The sequence below is a fragment of the Phascolarctos cinereus genome, unplaced genomic scaffold (genome assembly GCF_003287225.1).
Source record: "Phascolarctos cinereus isolate Bilbo 61053 unplaced genomic scaffold, phaCin_HiC Scaffold_5;HRSCAF=322, whole genome shotgun sequence".
In the NCBI taxonomy this organism is placed as follows: Eukaryota; Metazoa; Chordata; class Mammalia; order Diprotodontia; family Phascolarctidae; genus Phascolarctos; species Phascolarctos cinereus.
Window position 1 is genome coordinate 274,321,828 of NW_027555958.1, and position 24,214 is coordinate 274,346,041.

The 24,214-nt window shown below is 36.0% G+C and overlaps 1 protein-coding gene across 10 annotated transcripts in view; it reads right to left on the bottom strand.

Moving 5' to 3' along the window:
- Positions 1-5,718: 5,718 nt before the first annotated feature.
- Positions 5,719-24,214, bottom strand: part of BPTF (bromodomain PHD finger transcription factor) — a 193,338-nt gene continuing 174,842 nt past the window's right edge. For 5 of the 10 annotated variants that reach the window (XM_021000977.2, XM_078155880.1, XM_021000979.2 and 2 more), the window contains 6 exons: positions 21,307-21,650; positions 17,735-17,908; positions 16,786-16,978; positions 15,206-15,290; positions 8,433-8,619; positions 5,719-6,661 (listed from right to left, as the gene is read on the bottom strand). In XM_021000977.2, coding sequence (XP_020856636.1) covers positions 6,625-6,661; positions 8,433-8,619; positions 15,206-15,290; positions 16,786-16,978; positions 17,735-17,908; positions 21,307-21,650 — 1,020 coding nt within the window. In that variant the 3' untranslated portion in view covers positions 5,719-6,624. Of the gene's footprint in view, positions 7,444-8,432; positions 8,620-15,205; positions 15,291-16,785; positions 16,979-17,734; positions 17,909-21,306; positions 21,651-24,214 lie in introns of all 10 variants that reach the window. The other 5 variants (XM_021000980.2, XM_078155881.1, XM_021000978.2 and 2 more) reach the window with 2 other exon arrangements.

Below are 24,214 nucleotides of genomic sequence, written 5' to 3' on the forward strand. Positions count from 1 at the left end.
TGTGTGTATATATATATATACACACACATACATATACATACATATATATAATGTACCCAAAATCTTAGCATAGCAGTACTCTTTAATAACTTTATGAGTATAAATACATATTTGTTTTTCAGTTGTATCTGACTCTTCATTATCCCATTTATGGCTTTCTTGGGCAAAAATACTGGAGTGGTTTGCCATTTTCTTCTCCAGCTCATTTTACAGATGAGGAAAATGAGGCCAAATTTGAACTCAGCAACAGGATTCATCCTGACTCCAGGCCCACCTAGGTGCCCTAACTATGATACAAACTTACAGAAAACATTTGAAAGGTTATTTTAAAATATCAATGTTTCTTGTCATGTTCAACTTGTGCTCCACAGCACTACTGTCAATTTTCGAATTTGGTAAAACTCTGATCACTTGCTCAGTGACTCAAAGGATTGCATTTGTTAACTTAGTCTTAAGGCCATTTAAAGAAAAAGGTTTTGTTGCATACGTGACAGTTTTGATGTGAATCCGCAAGAAAATGTCTACTGGAGACAGATGAGATAAACAAGTTGGCCAAGCAAAAAGACTTCCTCTAATGATCTACTGGTCTGAGAAAACATCATCCAGAAATTGTTCCATGTGCTCGACAATTCCACATAACGACAAGGTGCTCTGTCTTAAGAATTAAAAAAAAATTATTCAAAATTCGCAGAAGTATATAAATGTAAACAAATTTTAAATATTCTTTTGGAAAGTTTGTTGCATTTATGTTTCTGAAGTTTAAATATTAAAACTGCACTAGGACTTTTGGGACAACACACACACACACACACACACACACACACACACACACACACACACACACACACACACACACACACACAACACACAACACACACCCCACCCTGAGTCCCTGTTTCGCATCACTAATTACCTACAAGTCCCACTGAGATTTCAAACTCTACATTTCTAAACCAGAATTCATTACCTTTGCCCCATATCAGTGTCTTCCAAACTCTCTTATTTTTGTTGAAAAAGTGCCACCATCCTTCCAATTACCCAGATTCACCACTTAGGAGTCATCTTTGACAATTTCCTCTTCCTCACACTCCATGTCTAATTAGTTGACAAGTCTTATTTTACTTCTTCAACATCTCTTTCTTCTGTCTCCATAGTCAACACCCTAATTTAGGCCCTCTTCACCTTGTCTGGACCTTCCAACTTGCTTTCCAACTCCCAGTCTTTGCTAATCCATTCTCTGAACAGCTGCTAAAATTATCTCCCTAAAGCACAACTCTGACTACACTATTTCCTTCCTTACTCAAGAATCTTCAGTGGCTTATTACTACCTCTGGGATAAAATGCAAACTCCTCAGCCTGGGATTTTAAAGCCTCCATCATAGGTACTTTAAAACTTCCTTATCTCACATAACTCTCTATTGGAAACACCATGCTTCAGTCAAACTTGTGTAACTTGATGGACCCAGAACTTGGCATTCCATCTGCCATGGTTATAGCTTTGCACAGAGAATCTCCCTTACTGTGGGCCACAGCTGAGTGGAACAGACTCATCTAGAGGTCATCTAGTCCAACCCTTGGTAGTGCGGATGAAGAATTGAGAGGCCCAAGACGGTTGTGACTAGTCCAAGGTTGGGATTTGAACCCAGGTTCTCCAGCAGCAAATCTACTGCATCTCATTTGGAATATACTCCCTGTTCATCTTCTCTTAGAATTCTGATGTTCTTTTAAGGATAAACTTAGGAGCTTCTTCCTCCTGAGGGCCTTTCCTAATCCCCCTGGATGTTAGCTTGATCTGCCTCTATAAATGATCTTCCTTTTCCATGTCTGTATATTGAATCTCTCAGAAGAATGTAAACCCCTTGAAGGCAGGACCCATTTTCCTGCTTTTTTTTGTATCCGCAATGTTTCTCACCATGCCTTGCACATGTGCAGTGCTTCTTGAATTGGACTGAACCTCTCTCGGTCTGCTTTCTGTAAAATGATCTGTAAGGTCACTATGAGCTCTGAGCATTGAGTCAGGCATCGAGTCTAAACTGCCTGGATCCAAACATTGTTAAGGACTATGCCTTAAGAGTGAGAGGATCTCAAAATATGGAGGACAATAAATACTGACACCATGATTTGGTCTCATGTAAGATGGCAGAGGTTAATTGTACAACAACAGGGTTCTGCTAACCTTTTATTCTAAGTTGGTCTTAACTCATTTTAACCAGTGCTTAAGCCTTATAGTCTCTCAACCCTCCTTCAACCTAGCACACAAAGGATGTGGAAAAGGATGACTAAATTTATTGGGAAAAGGATTACTAAATTTATTCCTATTCTCAATCTTTTGTTTTTTATTTCCATATTCTTTGAAGGATGTGCTTATATTCCAAAAACTAAAAAGCACTTTATATCCGTCACCAATGAAACACTCAATAGCCTTCATGTTATATTCAATAGTACTGTCTCGATATATTGATTGAGGAAAATCTTTACAGGATCATGGATGTAGGAAAGAGCTCCAGAAGTCATCCAGTCTGACCCCTCACTTTAAGATGAGGAAGCTGAGGCCTAGGGGGGCTCTGACTTGCCCAAGATCTCACAGCCAATTTCAGGGGTGCAATTTGAACCCAAATCTTCTGACTTCAGAGCCAGGACTCTTTCCACTATAATTTCTTAACAGTTTCCTATCCTAACATAGCATTTTACTGGAATTAATGATTCATATTCACCTTGAAGTCACTTTCCAATGTGAAATAGAGCAATCAACTATGATGAAGCAACATAGGTAAAAAAGTGATTCCCATAGCTACATGTATATATGTGGTGTACATATACACACAAACTACAAATTGCATAAAAGTAATTTAGAATTTTCTCTTCACCTTTTTAATTTCAGAGACAGACAAAACGAGAGCTTATTCTTTTTGCATATTGCATTTTATTTCCCATTGGAATGATGACGAATGGTGTAAGGTTTTCTGTCAGAGGACCAGCCTAGTTGGGTTCAGAGAGTCTCATTTCCAGCCACAGAACCTGTCAAAAGATCATCCATCTATTAAATGATAGCTGCTGTCAGTATTAGCGGAAGGCATTGACAAAATTAAAGATGATCTAAGTATTTCCTCTTCAACAGAACACTCAAAATTTCATTCAAATGATATATATTTGGATATGGATTCAATTTCTGTTCATCTCTGGCAAAATTTAGACTCTCCTGTATTATCCTTCTAGCTTATTTACAAGATAAGAATGTCTTTTGTTTGGATTATGACATCAGATGGACAATCTGTAGAACTTATCCATTATAAGTAGGATGATGTTGGGCAGATACTACAAGTGACCAGAAAACTGGGCCCCAAAACTGAACTGCTTGGATTGCCTTTGGTAAACTGCAATGTTCTTCCACTGATTCTACACTTCTCCTTGAAATAAAGGTCAAAACAAACCAAAAAAATCCTTGCCAAGCCCCAAATGATATCAGTCCAGCATGTCTTCCAAATTATGGCCCCTCAAAGGTTCCACGATATTCAGACCACCGAAAACTCTCATATAGGATGCTTTTCATTAAAATACTTAAAATAGCCTTGCCTTTATATACTTGCCCTCCTATTTTAAAGATTGTAAACTCAATGTTCACAGACAATAGCTTTGCAAACATCTTAATGGGCACACAATGGACTCCAACTCCGGAGTACTAACTTTATTAATGCCCAGAAAAATTTAAATTATGGCTGTGTTGATTCTGGCACCACAAAACATATCAAGACCTTGGACTTACCAAATGGAAAAGGAGAGAAAGTCAGGGAAAGAAATTTTATTTTTATATTCTAGGAGGGCAATACAATGAAAAAACCCCACAAAACCCAGTGAGTCTCTAAGTATCAACCCCAGTCCATTTCAAATATAGGTAGTTTTTTTTATCTTTAGAAAAACATTTTTTGAAAACTCATAACCAACTCTTCTTCCCTTCCCCCTGCCCCACTTTTTGCCTGTAGGACAATCAACTAAATACAAATCTTGCAAATTTGGGCTTGCAGAAGAAACCTTATCAAAACTATGAAAACTGTATTTATGAAATGCTTTGAAGGATTTTGAACTTGAAAGCTGAGGAAGAAAAACATTTACCAGAAGTATTTAATTAAGGAATTGTAATCATACAAATTGAATATTCACAACTCCCAAAGTCATAAGTAGAAATAGGTCTCACAAGCGTGGATTTCTGAGTGTACATTACATTATACTACATCAAAGACTGAAAGCAAATTATCTACAGGACATCTTGCTGGATGGAAGGATACATCCCAAAGTACAATAAGAAAAGCAGTTTTTGAAAGAAGTTACTTGTGATTCTTTAGGTAAGCATGTTTTTCAAAAATTTGGAATGACTAAAATTCTATATATAGTTGATAAATTCCATATTCTACAAAATGCCCATGTATTCTATGATGATATAAAAAATAGAAAAAAGGCGTTTACACCATTAAATACAGATTTATCAGTAATATACTCCTAGTCCGAGGACTCCTATGAAAATTTGTTATGTACAATTTGGCATTATTGCCAACATCTACAGAAACTACATCAGCAATCAACCAACAGTGTTTCATTAGAAACTGCACCAAATCCAATGTCAAAAACATTACTTTATTTGTCTAGGATGAAATGTCCTATTAAGTACAAAAAATTACTCTTTAGAGTTTGCCACAATTGTTAAAAACATAGCAATCTATTGCCTACGGGTAGGAAAGTTCTTTCCGCAACAAGTTTTAAATGATTAAATCCATATATTTTTATATATATATATATATGTATATATATGAATAAATAGTACAGAAATACTGTGATGTGATGAGATGCAAAATAATTTCATAACATTAAAAACGTAGGGTTCTTGCATCAGCAAATGCATACAATATGTAGCATTAAAAAAGTCAGACAACATAACTTTAATGCAACTACTTTTATCTTAATTATTTTAAGAAGCATAAACGTTGTTTTCACATTGAACAGTTTTCTTTAAGTGACATCTGTTATAAACAAACAAAAAACTGGTCTAATAATTATTAGATAAAATGAACCCCAGAATAACCTGTACACCTGAGCCTGTAATAAGAAAGAGTTGTGATCCATAGCTATGTCTTACACTTAGTTTCAGGAAACTAAGAACTGGAAAGGGGCTTGCATAGCGGGGGTGATATTAAACCTGGGGAAAGGCTTTTAAAAAAATTCTCAGGCAAACTCCAGATCTTAGGAGGACAAAGCTAATGTGAATTAGTGCAAAACCTAGTAATATTTTTGCAAGGCTACATAAGCCAAGCAGCAGATTTCATAACAGCTGTTAATATAATGCAGAAAAATGCAGTGTAAGCACAGATCATTAAAAGCAAGAGAAACTTGCATGGAGAACTTCAGTTGATTTCACTTTCATACTACCTTTCCTTCTCTGAAGAACACAAACACAAGCTATTCTAGACTTAAGTAAGCAGTCTTTCATTCCTGTGGGATACTCTGCTTCCCACTATATGGACCTCAAGCATTCATTGATGCAGCAGGTGTGGCACCCCTGTTGACTATTTTGAAGTAATAAGGAATTGGGAATGACAAAAGACAGGGCCACCTTCTTGGGGAAAACAGTCATATTTAGTTTCTTCTGTTCTTTATTGCCCTTTTGGAGTCCCTTTCCACCCCACCAAAGCTTACAATCAGTACCACACATTCAAAGACACTTCCATCTGTGGGAGAAAAATTATCTCCATTTATTTTGTTTCATATACATCCATATTTTGAATTTTAATACAAAAAGAAAAAAATTAGAATCTGACAAATGTTTACAAACAAGATACCTTCAAATAGATTTTACTCATTTCAGTCTGGTGCAGAGTAAATGACATATTGTACTGTTTTATTCAAGGCAACAGAGTCTGTAGTCCATGACCACTTAGCCCAACCTTTATGCAAGCTTAATTTTTATCTAGCATGAACAATAAACTCATTGTTGATTCCCAGTTTTTTTGTGTGTATGTGTGTGTGTGTGTGTGTGTGTGTGTGTGTGTGTGTGCACATGTGTACATAGCAGCTCCTTTCATAGAAAGAAAAGACATCTAGAGGTCTCTTGTACTTTTACCTACAGGAATCATGATAAGATACAGAATGGATTACATGTAACCGGGGCTGGATTTTTTTTTTTAAGAAAAAATAATTAGCTGACAAATGAGGGCAGCAATAAAAAAAGCGTCTTTTTTGCAACAATAAATAAATACAGTCAAAGTTTTCTGTGTGACTTTAAACCAGCTTCTTCACTGAAGAGCAGACGTGGCATTTCCATGGAGTTAAAACTTGACCCCATTTATCCTTATTCTTGCTTTCTTTTTCTCTCTTTCAATAAACAAAGTTTTCTCGCTTCTGCCACAATAGTAAAACAATTTGATCTTGACAAGAATATGGTGTTGATTTTGTTTTCCTTTGTCCGCTGGACAAAACAGGCCAAGAATATAATTTGACTTTTGTGACCAATAAAAACGAAGTTTAGGTCAAGTCTTGTCAGGAGAACCTGACTAAAAACATCCTGGCTTCTTAATTTTAAACTTTTCAGATAACCAGATTCTTGCTGTGTTTTGCATTAGGTTAACACGCTGAACTCTAAGAAGCTGTAGACTGCAGTTTGTTGTTATGAGACCTGCAGAATACAGAAAAAAGGGAACAATTAAGCACCCTTCATTTTGGAGAACAATGAGGCTCTAAGCCTATGCCAACCAAGGTTAATCAGTCGGAGGGGAAGCAGCCAATACTATGGAGACAATTATTTTTGACATTCAGAAATTTTTTTTTTAGCCTACTGAATTAAAATTTTTTACTGTACACTAAACATGATTTTTTTTTCTGGAAAATTCCAAGACTTAAAAATATATTTTACTAATAAAGGTTACAAAATTTTTAGCCATAGGGAAAAAGACATTTACAAGAAGTATCATCATTGTGGTTAAAAAATATGTACAAACTAATTTACATTGATATGGGTTGTTGGGGGTAGGGGAAATCTGAGATGTAAAAAAAGAGCACATTTAACAGTAATTAAAATCACATTTTTCTAATAAAAATTCAGACAATCTCCTTTCTAAACTTCACAGTTTTATTCACAACTGTAGTTAGTATGATGAAAATACTGTACAGAGTTTCCAGGACTAACTAAGCCAACAGACTTTATGTTGCAAGACTTTTTTAATACAGTATTCCCAGAATTTACAATAATTTTTTTTAATACATTGTTCAACATGGCTGCTAGGAAATGATTGCTTACTGCGATACATCTTAAAACATTTAAAAACTCTGTTAACTAATCTGAACTTTCTGGAGGCAGGGTTTGAATTAAGTATATGACATGGTACAATGAAAGAATGAGTGACCCCCAACATCCAGCTCTGATTCCAGTTAAAAAGTTCAGACTAAAGATATCACAATCTGTAAGAAAAGAAAAAACACGGGTGGTGTAAATGAAGAAGCATAACAAATAAAATGCAGTAATGAAAATAATGTGCAAACACTTAATGCTGGATACCATAAATGAAAAGAGGGGAGGTTGAGGAATGGCAGCAGATGGCAGTTTGGTAAAATCACTGAAATCTACAATTAGAGCAAGAGTTTCAACAAAATGACCCCTAAGGTCCTGGTCTTTCCAATTCTAAAATCCTATAATTCTAAATATTGGTCATTCACTTCCAATTTAATTTTGCTCATTCTCATAGAAATTAGAATAGCTGTCTGTAAGATGAAATTAAGTAGTGCTTGCAACAGGCTTCCACATTTAGGTTTTTTATTTCTGTTACCAATTCAAAATTTCCCCAATTCTGCTACTAAAGGGTAGTTTTAGATACTAGAAAGCACAACTGCTTTCTAATAGAAATTACTAAAACTGAACTGTAAAAAATAGGAATTAAAAATAGTATGATTGAAGTAATATAATTTTATTTATTTAGTATATTGGACACGGTCAATACTAAATGTTGGATTATGCTCTTACCGAGGGTTTGGAAACTCTTTACAGTCTATTTTCCCATTCAGAAAAGAACTGCTAGAAAAATTTCCCCAAAATATTTACCAACTCCAAATTTCCCGTGAGGTTTTCAATTCTTAAAAGACAATGCAATGCTAAACAGAATCAAAATTATAAAGTAAAAAAGAAGGAACATTTAGGGGTGAATGCACCCCTGATTTAAAAATAGCTCAAACTGAAGCTTTGTAATTTCCTAGCACTAAACTTGTTGGTCTACTAAAATTTGGTAGTTACCTGCATATCTTTATAAAATTCTTTAAAATCCATATTCAATAAAAAGTGCCCTAGGAACCAATTCCTTTGGGAGGCTAGCTCCTGGTATTTAAAAGAGCTGATTAAATTCTGAGCACGAACAAATTAAAGAGTGCAAAAACTAGCTTTTTTTTTTTTAACTTACCTGCTTGCCTTGAATCCTTTTAATTTCTGTACAAAGAATGATTCAAGAACTTCTGCACACTGGTAAAATGGGGAGTCACTTGGATTGTAGTAACGACAGTTATCAAAAATTTTGGTCATATCTGCCACAAATTCTGTCAGCTTTTTGTAATACCGTTTCTGTATTCTTTCTTCCATAGTGGCAAGATCTTAAAAACATAAAAATATGAAATATTATTTTAAGAGAACTGAATATGAAAGCTTTTAATGTATTACCAAATATGGTCCTGAACATTCCTTCCAGGTTTAATGTGACACATTTATTGCCCAAGTAGCATGAGAAAATATAAAGGGAAAGGGGACTTCTTTTCTTCAAAAAATCAACTCCAATCATTTTCTTGTAGTCGTCTTTTGTAAAAGCGCCTTTGCAATATTGTTGAATTGTATTTTATCTCCCATTCCTAAAAACCACCACCTTGATGGCTACTTCCACATCTTCTTCCAACATTCTGAGCTGAAGATAAATTTTTGTATCAACACTAATTTCAGACACTTAGATTTTTTTCTCTTAAATCTGTGCTCTGGAACATGAACAGAGATGTTCAGGGGTTGCTCCAGCTGTGGTGGTGGGAGTAGAAGAACCTACTCCTCGCCATCACCAAACCTGCCTGTACTCCTAGGGGCTTCTTTTCTCAAGATAGCTTGTCTTTCAGAAATTTGTGTATTGGGGTCTAGAATTTAAATTTATTAGATTGCAGAGAAGGTTCCTCTAAAATCAATGAGCCACAGACATAGGCTTTCCTCCCCTTTCCACAAAGCTCAATGTTAATCACACTGACCTGAAAACTGTATTCTTGATTTCTATAGCCACAGAGAGAAAACAAAGTGTTCAAAATTCATGTTGTGGGACATGTGGGAGGAAAAGTAAAATTAGGGGGAGAAAAATCAGGTTGTTTGTTTCATGATCTTTATTCTGGTCTAACTACAAGATTATAAGAGAAAACAATTATTTATAACACAAAAACCCCAAACCAAAAGTATTTGGATGCTGAAGTATACATTCAAAAGATGTGAAGAAAGTCAGAAATCGGGAAAAGCAAGTGTCCTGCAATTAACCTCACTCTTCAGATATACTTCTACAAAGTCTGATTCCGACACCTCATCAAGGTGGGAACTTGGGGCTCTTGAAGGCTAAGCATGTAGAGGGCAAGCTCTAATCCATTTTATGATACAGGAAGGTTTATAATTCTTAGCAAAAGATGATGCCTGTTTTCCAGGGAGTAGCCTAGCTAAGCATGGAATGGCTCATCACCAGGAGGCAGGTGATTTGGTGAATGAATGAATTCTACGTCTGATGGGTTGCCACGGCCAAAGAAGAATACAGGGTTGTTTCCATGTTTGTCCATCTTCCTTCTACTTCTGCAATGAGGATGACAGAGTGGCAGAAAATGGGGGCAAAAAGTGCTAAAAATCACATTTGTTAGACTTAAGATTTCAACATTCATATGTTGGTGCTGTTCAGTTGTTTTAAGTTGAGTCCGACTCTTCGTGACCCCATCTGGGGTTTCCATGGAAGAGATACTAGAGTGGTTTGCCATTTCCTTCTCCAGCTGATTTTATAGATGAGGAACTGAGGCAAATAGGGCTAAATGGCTTGCCCAAGGTCACACAGCTGTCTGAGGCCAGATTTGAACTCAGGAAGATCAGTCTTCCTGATATCAGGCCCAGCACTCTATCCATTGTGCCATCTGGCTGCCACTGTCAATATTCATATATTGGTTTATATTCAGCTATTTTAAATACTAAGCAAGAGCCAGAGAATTTTAGTGTCCGAATTAGCTGAGAAGATTAAAATCATCTAAGGAAAAAGTCCATTTTTCCACTTCTCAGAACTTCTCTGTCAAACTTTTTTTAAAAAATGTGTCTATACATAGTCTTTCCTTAATCTCTTGCATCCTGGCTTCCACGCTCATCTTTTTATTGAAATAGGTCCCTAATGACCAAACTGACAAATACAACAGAATTCTGCCAGCATTTAACACTGTTTTCTCCTTACTTTCTGTGTTCTGTCTGTCCTTAAGCTTCATGAACACTTCGTTCTCTGGGTTTTATGATTACAGTGTTAAATTCCTTTCCTTCTCCTTTTGATGACTGCTTGTAATCTTTAACACTCCTTAAAGGGGTTCTGTCCTTGCCCCTCTTCTCTCCCACAGCTTGCTTGGCACTCTCATGCAATCAACCATCACATGTGCATGGAAGACTTTATAAAAATCTTCATCTGCAGCTAAACTGAACAAGTCTCCTTTATAAAATTAATGTTTAATTTTAACTGCCATTGACAAATATAAGCATTTAAAAATATTAAAAAGAAAGGTACCAAAAGCTCCGCAAACACAAGAATTATGAATCATTATACATGAAACCATACGCTTGTTTACTCATTTTTTAAAATCCAATTTTATTTTCAGTTCTGAATTCTCCCTTCCTCTTCCCTTCTCTTATCTACCAAGAAAATAAGAAAGACAAAGCCCATTACAAATATGTGAAGTGGAAAACAAACTCCCGCATTATTCATTGTTTAAAGAAATAAATGCCATACATATTAACTTTAATGATGCAGTAATAGAGTTATCCTATACATTCAATATGAAATTTATTGCTGTTTAATGCTATCTTTATGTTCATTTCAGTAAACATACTGTTGTTTTGAAGCTCTTTGGTTCACTCTCAATGACTTCATGTATCCCCCCATATTTCTCTGAATTCTTCAATTCATCATTTATTCATGTATGATAACATTCTATTTTTTTAATACGCTTTACTTTATTCAATTATTCCCTAAATGTTGGGCACATAAATTATTCCCAGGTTTGTTTTTTTGCCATTACAAATAAAAATATTTTTGTTCAGTTGAGTCTCCCCCTTGCCCTGTAAATAATGTGCTACAGGTATACATCTAATAGTGGGATCACAGGGTTGAAGGGCACAGACATTTTTGTAACTTTTATCATTTAGTTCCACGTTGTTTTCCAAAAAGATTAAACTAAGTCACTGCTAAATTAATAGTGTATTAGCCTGTCATTTTTTCCAGAGGTATGTCAGCATTTAATTTTGTTATATTTTATTACCTTTGCCAATTTGCTAGGTTCAAAGTGATATTTTTTTTCCTTAGAAATGTTCATCCAATCTTTATCTTTCCTCTTATATGCTGAATACACTTGAATTCATATTTTTTTTCTCTTATCGTTTCTCCTAAGTTAGAGCTGGTTAAGAACTTTTCCCCCTGCTCACAACTATCAAAGATATTCTATTCTCTTCTATTAAACAAACAAAAAAACCTCATCTTTCACCTTGCTTCTGCTGCATCTTCAAATATCTGCCAGAGAATTTCTCTTGGATTCTCCATTAGTACCTCAAATTTTACATAATCAAAACTGAGTTTAGCATCTTTCTTCTCCAACCTATTCCTCCTATGACTTTATTATTTTATTAGTGGTATCATCACCCACACAAGCTCTCACGTGAAAAATTGTAGTTATCACGTCCAAATGGTTACTAAATCCCATCCTATCTACCTTTGTAATATCTTTTGCATCTGCTCAGCATAAACCATTCTCCTCTTTCCCTCTTTTCCCAGGGGGTGCTGGCATATAAGCAGGGTGCTACTGATGCAAGTGCCTACATAGAAAAGATGGAAAAATTTCCTGATGATTTTTGATGGAAATGCCTTGGACAGACTTTGGAGCATGTGCAGACATTCTGTAATTGTTTGCAGTCTTCTAGCCAGGTGGTGGACATCAGTCTCTTTGCTTGGCTGCAGTGGTAGAACCAGAACTAGGGGTGCTTTCAAAAAGCCATTTGTTGACCTCAGCCTCTCTCTTGGCTTGACTCCTTTAGTGATGGTATCCCAGTGAGAGGTATTACTGTAATAGGAGAGACCTTGGGCACCATGTGGCCCTATACATATGGTCTTCTGTTCTTTGCCTGACTCAGTGTGTCTTCTTTCATTTTAGGGGAAGGGATGGTAGACTGGCCATGTGACCTTGAGAGTTCCAAATGGTCAGAAGAATGAGTGACTAGGAGTGAGGTCCAGCAGTCCTATTCCTTCCTCTCTGTTGCAACCCTGGCACTGTCTTTTAATACTATCCCCACAATTAATGCCATCTTAATTGGTCTTTTCACCTCCTCTCTCCCTTCTATCTATCCTTCACAGCGTGGCCAAATTCATCTTTTTTATATGAGTCACCCTTGTATTAAAACCAAAACAAAACACTTCAGCAGTTCCACACTGCTTGAATAAAGTCCAGCCTCTCTGTCTGGTATTCAGGGCACTCTGCAATCTGCCACCACCTCACCTTCCCAACCTTTTCTTAGACTCTTCTCCACATCTACTACAGGCCAGCAAAAGTGGAGTTCTCTCTTCCCCGCAAAATACCTTGGAATTTTTCTGCCTTCATGTTTTGGCTCATGCTGGTCCCTGTCTTTGGAACGTCTTCTGCCTCACCCTAATTTAGACTGCTAAATATTTACCCATCCTTTAAAGTTCAACTGAAATACCACTGCCTCCCTGAGGAGAGGAGAGGAATCTATTCAAGAGACTTTATGGAAGTTTTTATTTTATGACAGAGCCTGGCAACAGATTGTATATGAGGGATGAGAGAATGAGGAGCAGAGGAAGACACCTAGGTTGCCAGCCTGGGCAAACAGGAAAATGGTGGTGCCCTCAAAGAGTAAAAGGGAAAGGGGTATGAGGGAAAAGATAATGAATTCAGTTACAGACATGTTGAGTTTAAGATGTCTTTGGGACATCCAATTCAAGTCAGTTGGATGCAAACCTGCAGGTTAGCACAAAGGTGTTAGGGTTAGATAAATACATCTGAGAAATATTAGTACAGAGATGATAACGGAATCCATGGGAACTGGTAAGACAACCAAGTGAAGCACAACAGAGGGAAAAGAGAAGAGGGCTCCTGATAGAGCCCTGTGGGACACCCATCTATAGCAAAATATGACCTGGATGAAGATCCAGCGCAAGAGACTGAGAAATGCTCAGATAGGAGGATAATCAGAAGAGAGAGCTGTGACAAAAACCTAGAGAGAAGAAAGTATTTCAAAGAGAAGAGGGTGACTAATGTTGTCGAATGCTGAGGAATAACAAACAGAATAAGCACCGAGAAAAGGCCATTAAATCTGGCAATTAAGAGACTGTTAGTAGTAGCTTTGGAGAAAACGGTTTCAGTTGAACGGTGAGGGCAGAAGCCAAGAAGAAAATGGGAAGAAAAAAAGTGGAGGCACCTTCTCAAGGGAGTTTAACGACAAAAGCAAAGAGAAACATGGGATGCTATTTTGTGGGGACAGGGATCAAGTAAGGGTTTTCTGAGGATAGGGCAGACATATGCACATTTGTAGCCATTAGGGAGGGGAGTAGACAGGGAGAGATTGAAGATATGTGTCTAGGGTTGATGAGGTGGACAATCTGCTGGAGAATACAAGATGGACTGGGCATACTTGTGCACATAGAGAGGCTTGACTTGGCAAGGAGAAGGGCCACCTCATTATCTGAGACAGGTGAGGAGGAGATAGGGGCAGGAAACATCTAGGTAGCATGAGATGAGGAGAAAGGAAGAAAAGATATATTTCTTGTTGAATGACCTCAATTTTTTCATTGAAATATACGGCAAATTTCAGCTGAGAGAATGGGTGGGTGGGGAGAAGGAAGGCTCTGGGAGGTTTGATGAGGGATAAAAAAGTTTGGAAGGGCTGGAGAGCAGGATAGTGAGCTGATATGGGAGGTATAGTAGAGTCGTACTGCCTAACAGCAGGAAGGACCAAGTGAGGCTATGTAAGATAAATTTAGGGTGGACCCAGTCAGTCTTCATCTTAAAACACAAGCACCTTTGACAGGGTCTTGTAAATGCATTGACATATTGTGAACTTTTTTGTTTTACCTTGGCCAAGAAAATAAAGGCATCCTCACCAATAAGAATTCCTTCTGAATGTTTATTTTGTAATTCTATCAACTGTCATGATATCTGTAAACATTAAATGAAACTCTATTTTGCAGGGAAGTAATGTTTTGCTTTGGTAAAAGGAGTTTCCTCATTGGGAGTTCCTCACATACTGATGAAATCACAGATTTTGTCCAAAGAAATATTGTACTGTAATAACCAACTATCTATCTCTTCTTTTAAGGTGAGAAAATGTGAAAGCCGTCTCTTTCATTATACAGAAACTATTATAATGCTGATCATTATGAATATTATCTGCTGGTGAGAATAAGTCCCAGGACTTTTGTTGACTTAGAAATTCACTGTGCTCTTTACTTCATCGAATTTCCCAAATCTATCTGAAATGTCTAATTCAACTACAGATAATCCAATTCCATTATTTAAATTTAAGAGTGAATATCTCATCCATAATGCTAAATAAGACATATCTTCAGAAAGGTCTTATTTGAAGGAGTTCTGTACAATTATTTTACACAGCAAGTCTGAGGTCTTTTTTTTTTAATACCAATTTAAAAAAGACAGTGGGAAGAAACTGCCTTGGATTCCATTGGCATTATGCTGTTTTATCTGAAAACAGATATAGCTACAGAACCACTGCCATTTAAAAATAAGGAAAGCTACAATCTATTCTATGTAGACAGTATTGCATTTATTTAAGTACTTAAGTACAACTCAGGAGAAATGCTTCAGTTACAAGGAATGCATGTGACTGATCACTTTTTACAAATCTGAAAACCTCTCTCGCAGAGAGTAAGGAAAATGTTCACCATCTGACTGAAGCACTTACCCATTGGTTCCTTGATAACACCATAATAATCTGGTGCATCATTAGGATCCACTGGCTCTAGGAAAGGCCATGCCATCTTGTGAGCCTGGGAGGAAAAAGAGACAACATTATCAGATGTAAATACTGGCCCTCAGCTAAGCCAGAGCACTTAGTGACCCAGTGAACTTTCTAGATTGGATTTAAACTCTCATTTTGGCCAGAACAGAAATGGATTTGATCTGCCTAATTCTTATGATGAAGGATGCTTGTTTTCATCCTGACCTTGCTGCACCTCGCCCCTTTCTCAGTCCCCACATTACACAGTTACTACATAAACGGGATATGAAATATAAATAACCCACATTTTCAAAGTAAAGAGTTAAAATTAGATATAATGGTGAAAATGATCCCATAGCTTGAAATATGTTAATCCACACTCTGTAATATATTTACAAACATGCAGGTAAATCTTCATTTTATGATACTCAAATCAGAAAAAGTCAATAAAAATATTTCTCAAAAAACAAAAATGATAATTCTAATAAAGATGTATTAGGTAAAGAATTAGTACATGTTTGTTTTTGGGGAAAATGTTTTATTTTTGGTGTTATTTTCTGTTAATTTCTTGTGTTTGCTAAAGGATTTAGAAATGACATTCAATTACTTATTATTTGGTTGTCCTAATAAGAATGATCTTGCAAAGAAATTAAAAACTTTAATAAGTGTGTATAAAATCAGCTTTGTAGGTACCACCTAGCCATAGTGTGGAAATCTATTTTCTATTTCTAAATATCTAACTTACTTCTCACGACCATTCAAAGTCATGAAATGATTCCAACTGGTCATTTGAAGCAGGCCTCGAAAAGAAAAATACTTAACAAAGAGTCTAGTAGGCCCAGAGATGTAGGAAACAAGAGATCCTTAGGCCTTCTGGCCAGTGATCCTATCTAAAGAAGCACTGAATTAAAAGGTTTCCTTCCCTAGGGGGATTAATTTAGTTTTTGACCTCTCCCTTTGGGCTGAGCTGTCTTCAGCGGTTTGTAAGTATAAACTTACCTACCCTATTACAACTAGCCTGCTCCACAGTATGCTTCACCTATCACCCACCCTGGACAACTTTCCATTTTGGGGCACATAACTGCATTCCCCTCCCTGTATCTAGTCCCCTTAGAAGAGTAGTGGAATCAAATCAATACTGCCACTACCTCCAGGAAAGGCAAGGCAATCAACTGTTCTATTCATTGTCCTAGAGATTCTTCAGACTAAAACTTTTCCCTAACTACCATTCCCTATAATATGTATGGTCTACTCCCAATTAGGACGTGAGGTTGAAGGCAGAGAATTTTTCCTTTTGTATTTTTATCCCAAGTGCCTAGTAAGTCATAGCTGCTTGATAAATGCTTCCCTTAATTCACTTTCACTAATTCTATCACTGGTATCTGTCTTTAGCTGGATTTATTTATAGGGCAGTTTGCAAAAAAGCAGAGTTAAACAAACTAAGAGCTAAACAACAGCCTCCTTTCAAATTGTAATGTCTGTAGAATGGGAGACCTATTCTGAAGTAAATACTCCCTCTTTTTTACTGCGCTTTTGTTCCTCACCTGTAAGGAACGTAGCACTCGTTTTAGTCCTTCATAATCTTTATCTGTCAATGGACTGAGTACTGTCATGGCATCCTCAGTTGACTGGCATTGTGGACAGACATACTCATCAATGAGATCTGCTTCACTTTGCAAAATACCAACACAGCGCCCATGATACCAATTTTGACATCGGTCACAACCAATGTAAAATCTGTAAGATGCAAAACAGAAATGTAAGTTCTAAGATGAAAAGACAACTCTTTTCACAATTCACTTATATGAGTATTAAATATCTGGAGATATACTAAACATTAGGATATAACAGTTCTAATATGGTTTTCATATTACTTGAAGACTGACATTTATTTAAGAGCTTATCAATTTAGTATATCCCATAGTAAAATAAAATCAAGTATCCAAATTGTCAGAAAACAGTATTAGTAACATTGCCTTATGTTGCAGAATAGATTTAGAGAAACAAATTTGAATTTAATTGATTTTAAAGCTCAAAGTACAAAAGGAAGCTCAAATCTCTCAATGAATAAGATATTGAATGGGAAGCTATTGCTGGCCACCCAGCTGGCAGTCAGAAGCCTATAGTCTAATAACAGTCTCAAAGGCTATGCTCAAATTTTAATTTTTCTAATCTAAAATAAAACACCATTTCAAACACTAACAAAATCCAAACTAAATATTCTTTTTTAATCTAGTTAATTTATATTTAGAAAAATCAAATCTACCTTTTAAACCGCATATTCCCAATACATCTCAAACATTCACTATAAAGCAACATCAATTTTGAAAGGGGAAGGGGAAGGGAAGAGAAAAAAAAATTGGGAAGGAACTTGTAATAGGTGTATAATATATGCAAAAATACCCCTCTTTTACATTGAAAAATAAACAAATAACCAGTCAGAGCAGTTTGTCTTCCTAAATTATTAAATAAGATGCTCTTATCAGAACTCACTGTGACTCATCATAAGGTGTTCTGCAGATACAGTACAATTCCTCACTGCTGCCCTCTTGTGCCCGTTTACAATCATTACAGATGTACACATCCATTTTCTTAGCCTCCTTTTCTGTGATGCCAACACATTCTCCATGATACCAGTTAGTACAAAGATCACAGCCAATATAGAACCTAAAAGTATTCACAATGAAAATGACAATGTAATTGTCATTTTGAACTGCATGGCACTTTTATCCCTGTCTTCCCTGTTACTGATGCACTTTCTGCTTGATGGCTTTCTATAATAGGTCAGAGTGAACTTCCTGAATCCAACCATTCTACCCATGGAGAGAAAGCTACAGCATCTTACCCTGTATCTAATGTGAAAGTATTCACTCACAACAATTTCAACAAATGCATGCTTTTCAGTAAAATGTAGGTCTTAAAAAATGTACTGGAATTTTGGAGAAAACAAAAACAAAAACACAACAACACACTGATGGTAACGTCTCCACTAATGAATGTGCATGAAACTGTAAATAGGCACAAAACCCAAAGCCAAAGAATCAAACTTACATCTATCAAACCTATGCCACAGAAGCCATCACAATGTCAGGGCTATTTTTTAGATAGGTTTGAAAATGTATCTCAAAGTTAAGTTTAAAAAACAGCAAAGCGCAAACACCACGTAGAAGTTATGCTACTATAGAGAACATGCAGGGCAGCCAGCCAGCTGTGTGTATGACACATATAGACAAAACATGATAGGATGGAGAAAAGTGGTAAAGAGAGACAGCAGGTAAATTTCTGCCAAATATTCTAAATATGCAAAAGGAGTTTCATCTAGATAAAATCACAGGCTCCTTAAAATAAACTAAGAAAAGGACCATTCTTTGGAGAATATTTTTAGATAATATGTGGCAATAAATGTAGGCAATGTGCAACAAATGTGCAATGAAAATGAAGATAACATAACAAAGTAACAGACTCAATTTAAAAAACAGATGTCGCATTTGCATGGAATGGTGTGAAAACAGTTAATCTATTATTATAAGACGTTTAATATTTGTTATAGGTGTAGAATATATTTATGACTAACAGATGGTTACTATCCATAACTTTTTAATACCCCGATCTTAATAAACTAATGTATTGATTAACACTGGTGACTGGCAGGGTGTAGAAAATAATCACAGCCAAAGAGGTAATCATAATTACGGTGAGAAAGAGCACTGCACACACTGGCTGAGACACTGGATGGGAAAGGGGAAAACCTTGGTTAAAACCAGTTACTGAGTTTCCTCAGCTGTAAAACAGGGCTAATAATCTCCATTGCTAACCACCTCACAGGGCTGTTGCAAGAACTGAATAAGAGACTACATGGAAAAGTGCTTTGCAAATCTTCAAGAGCTACATACACATTAGCCAGGATGAGGTAACTAGTATCCTTGGGCACCCTGTACCACATGCCTTGGACAATGTAACTAGAGGAAAGGAATTAGGCGTCAAACTCCCAAATATGCTGCTTTTATGAACTGAAGACAAAAATAAAGGTTAATTCTCATCTCTCCTTTTTCGCACTGCTCTTTTCTTTCATTTGTAAAAAGACTAACACAGAATCTTTTGGGAATTACTGCACAGGCTCTCCAGGAGCTAAATGTGTTGCTTCTATGGCACTTTGAGAAAATTATGTTGGAAGCCAAGTTTACTGCTCAAACTTTTAATATAATTTTGCATTAAAATCCTCAATAAGCCTTTTGTCAAAGCAATAACAAAAAACGCAAAACTTAACAGATAATTTTAGCCTTACTGAATAAACAGATTAACTCAGTCTAACTAAAAAATGGCATGAGTAAACTTGGCATAATTCAATGATCTTAATGTCAAAGAAAAATGTGAAGTATCCACACAAAATAAATGCAAAATGCCCTTAAGGAAAAGTCATCATTCAGGTGTACCTCATTTTATGCATCGCATTTCTGAAATTTTAAATTTAAATTGAGTGTTAAATAAAATATTTAAAATGTAAAAATTACTTTTCATTTACTTTTCTAAAGGTACAAAAAGCTCTTCATTTTATATTTTGGAAATCTTTATTCATGGACTCCACGGGAATTTTTACAGAAGACACAGACAAGAGCCACATAGGATGAAAAGGCATGAAGGGGTTCCATGTGCATGAGTATAGAAAGTATTGACAGAGGCAAATCATAAATGTATCAAAAAAAAATCAAAACTTCATAGTTAATTTTAATAGACTGGATTTGCTTAAAATGAAGCACACCCGTACTAGACCAAAGGGATAAATTCAAACTTTTTACATTGTATACCATATGTCTAACGAATGAAGATAATAAACAATGAAGATGCCCACCTAGTCTTGTCTAAACAGAAAGGGTTTAAAATCCAAACATGCCTAGCCCATTCTTGTGGGCTGTTCTACTGGGAAGAATGGCAGAGGGAAAGAAAAGTGATATAAAAAAAAGTATTTGCAATACAGAATTTGTACCTACTGGAGTAAAATCATTAGAAAGCATTACAAAAGCAGTTTTTGTTTGCCATTTAAACATAACATGGACAAACAAGTTTAGAAATTATTTAGATACAGAAAGTCTACTAGTGTAGAGACTATCAATGTTAACTTGATTCTTAAAACCTAAAATGATAAAATTTCTCAGCATAACCAGATGGATTTGGAATGAGTATGTTAATAAATGTTTGCTTAATCAGATTTGCTTGACATAATAAATTATTGCAAACTTAAAAAAAATCTGGTCTACACACTTGCAATTCAAGAAGAAAATTAAGATACTCTCCTAAATGATGACAATTCATCATATCACTACAACTGTGCAGGACCTCTTTTAAACTCATTCTACATACCTCAAATTATAAGTTATACCTGTCCCTCTCCCCTCCACCAAAAAACCCCCAAACACCTCATTGACATCTTCCCAGTTAGAAATGAGAAATATTCTGGAGTCTTTCATATTTTTGGGAATATAAAAAGGAATAATTTTAGACTACACTTGATAAACAGAAATTTTATAACAATAAAATAAAATTAAGCTACTAATATTAATAAATGGTACCACTCCCCCACAGAACAGTATCATCTTTCAACAAGTATAGTCTGATAGTAAATAAAATGCACTTTAATCTTAAATGTAAGAAAAGATTATAGACACAGTGCTCTCTATTTTGGATTGCTCTCTAGAAGGACCTATTGATTAATTCTGGAATTAAAAATTTACTTCAAAGGCAGAGACTTAATTGTTCTCTAAAGGAGAAAAACTGATAAGGAGAGAAAAGCAAGAGAATAACAGAAAGTCTGGTTTTGGTGGGTTTTTTTTTTTGGACAATGGAATATGATGAAAAGGCAAACAGGCTAAAAATAATCACAACATAAAATTATGAATTTGCTTTTTCTTGTATGAGGTTTTGATTACCAGGTTAAAAAAAAACCACACTGAGAATTTCACTCTTGTAAACTGCTTTCAAATATACACTAATATTACTACCCCCAGTCTTTAATTAACAAGTTAAACAGATATTGAAAAAAGAGAATTCAAAGAACTGGATCTACTCACTTAGACTCATCATAAGGCGTTTTACAGATACAGTAAAGCTTTGTGTCCTTCTTAGTTTCCTTTGAGGTAGTGGAAATCATTTTCTTTTTCTTGGATTTGGAAGCTGAAGACTCCTTCTCCTCCTCTCTTTTTCTTTTCTGGGAAGATATAGGTATGGGCAATATCGGAGTTGATGTGACATTGACTGAATGCTGTGGTGGTGGTGGTGGCGGTGGAGGTGGTGGGGTTGGTGGGGTTGGTGGTGGTGGCGGTGGTGGTGGGGTTGCTACTGCAGTTGCAGCAGCTGCAGCCTGTGCTTTCTCCTTTTCTTTCCTAATTTTATTGAGGTCTTTCTTTAGCTCTTCCTGTAGAAAATGAAATAGAACAAAAACGGTTATTAGAATCATTTAAATAGGATCAGAGAAGACTCTATCCGTAATCTCCTTTGATTCTAATGTTCAAATGTTTTAGTCCAGGAGGAAGAGAAGTCCTTTTACAGCCTCCCGCTTGCTGCAACTCAAACCCCTTTAAAACTATCATACGATTGTGAAATCATTAGAAAGAGAAAAATAATATTAAAGAACAAAAATTTATAAAGGCAACTGGCAACATCTAAGACCACATGCTCATAAACTGCATTCACAGTTTTGGCTTCCCAAAGACTTGACACAGAAATTTCTGTGAGAAAAATTTTGTGTAAACTTAAAGCTCCATGCAGCTAGGTCCTGATTATGATTAGTGAGAATAATGAATCTCCTGAAACAGTCACATTATTCTGATTCAAACAGCATATTTTCATTGAGTTGGAACCAATGACCATATTTTACATAATTACAGCTTCAAAAAGTGTAAATTATAATACAAGTAACTACTTCAGGGGATTCATTATTTGTGTCAATTGGGCCCTAGCTTTCTTTACAAACATGAGTTACTTATTTATGGCTTAGGAAAAAGGACAATGTATCTTGGCAGTATTTTTTCCACTGACATGGTCTTTAGGCAAATATGGGCAGGATGTGCTTTCTGTTTGGATGCAATTCTGAAAATTACCTTGTAAAGTAGATAGTGCCTCCTTCCCAAAATTACTTTGTATTTATTTGGTATACCCTTCTATGTATACATGTTGTCTCTTCCGACAGAATGTAAGCTCCTTAAGGAGAGGGACTGTTTAATTTTTGTCTTACTATCTAACAGGGTCCCATGTGGTAACTGGCAAAGGGTAAGCACTTAATAAATGCTTGATCGGTTGCAAACCAGGATTCATTAATGGATTCCAGAGGAACAAGATTATAAATGAAGGTTGCATTCTTGACTAGGACTTAGTATCAAATACAGGGATATGACCAGCCATGTCATAAAAGCCAAGATATAACTTTAAAATTTTATAATTAAATGTGTAATTACTCCAAATCCTAATAAAATAGACATAAAATACTACACTCATTGATTACATAAGTGGCTTCAAGGTATAATAAAGCACATCAATAGTATGAGACCAAAACAAGTCAAATGTATCATAAATTTGACCCGTTCAAAATAAATATGCATCCTCAAACCACTATTATCCTTTGGTCGGGACCTGTGATTTCCTCAGGGTGGTTGTTCCCTCTACCTCTGTAGATTAGTAACTTGTTGGTAATTTAAGAGTCTTCGCAAGCTGCTTTAGAGCACTGAAAAGGTCAAATCACCAGTTCATGGTTTCCTTGAAACTAGGTCTCTATAATTCTAAAGCTGGTTCTCTATCCATTACCTCATGCTGCCTCTCACTTAGTTAACTAAGATATTTAAACAAAAATTTTGCTAGTCTTCTCTGAATTTAGGGAAATTATCTGGATACCACTTATCTTTTATAAAATAACCACATAGCAAAGTTTGAACTGATCCTTTATTTTTCTCTAAGTAAATGTGAAAGGTAGAAGGAGAAAACTGAGACAGTAAAGGAGACTGAGGACTAGTCAGATAGGTAGAAGGAGATCCAGGAAAAACAGTGCCAGGGAGTGCTAAGGGAGAGGACATTATCCAGAAGAGAGAGTTAAATAACACCAAGTGCTGCTGAAAGGTCAAGAAGGAATATAATTCAGAAAAAGCCACCTGCTTTGCAAATAAAAAATTAAAATTCTGGAGAGAGGGATTCCCTTAGAGAGACAGGGATGGAATCCACAGTGGAGGAGGCTGAATAAGTGGGTAGCAAGCAACTGTACACTCTTTCTAGACATTTAGCAATGAAAGTGATGAAAGATATAGGATAAATGATAGCTTGAGGGGATGGTAACATCAAGAAAAAAAACCTGTTTTTAGGATAGTTGAAAATGTTTGTAGGTTAATTTTCCCTCTAATCTAGCTTGGTAAGATGAAAATGCCCCTTACATAAGTGTTATTTTTAGTATATTCTATGTATCCTCCACGAAAATCTTACTCTGTACCTTATTGTTTTGGGGAGATGACTCAGGGATAGCAAAGTTTATGCCAGTAAAACACAAGTTTTGTAGGTTCTACCAAAGCTGTAAGGCCTTTAAAAGTTTGGGCCTGGTGAGTGTGTGAATGAATGAGGACCAGCCTACATGAACTAGATTGGCTATAGAGTGAAGACTTTTTTTTTTTTGCCACAGTAATTCTCAAAGACCTACCTAAGTTATAGAAAAGTTGTAATCTGTATTGGTGGATGGAAGATCCACAGTGATAAAATTACAGAACCTTCAAGTAATGATATAAGTATGCCAATAAATATAAATTTTTACTTTTAAATATCTCATAATAGGGATGTGATTTAATTTGTAGGAGGTCAAAATTTGAACTGATATGGTAGCTACTTACAGCACCAGATGGCAGAGTGAATAGAATGCTGGACCTGGAGCCAGGAATATCTGAATTCAAGTCTGCCTTCAGCTTTTCATTAGCTTTGCGCTCCTGAGCAAATCAATTAATCTTC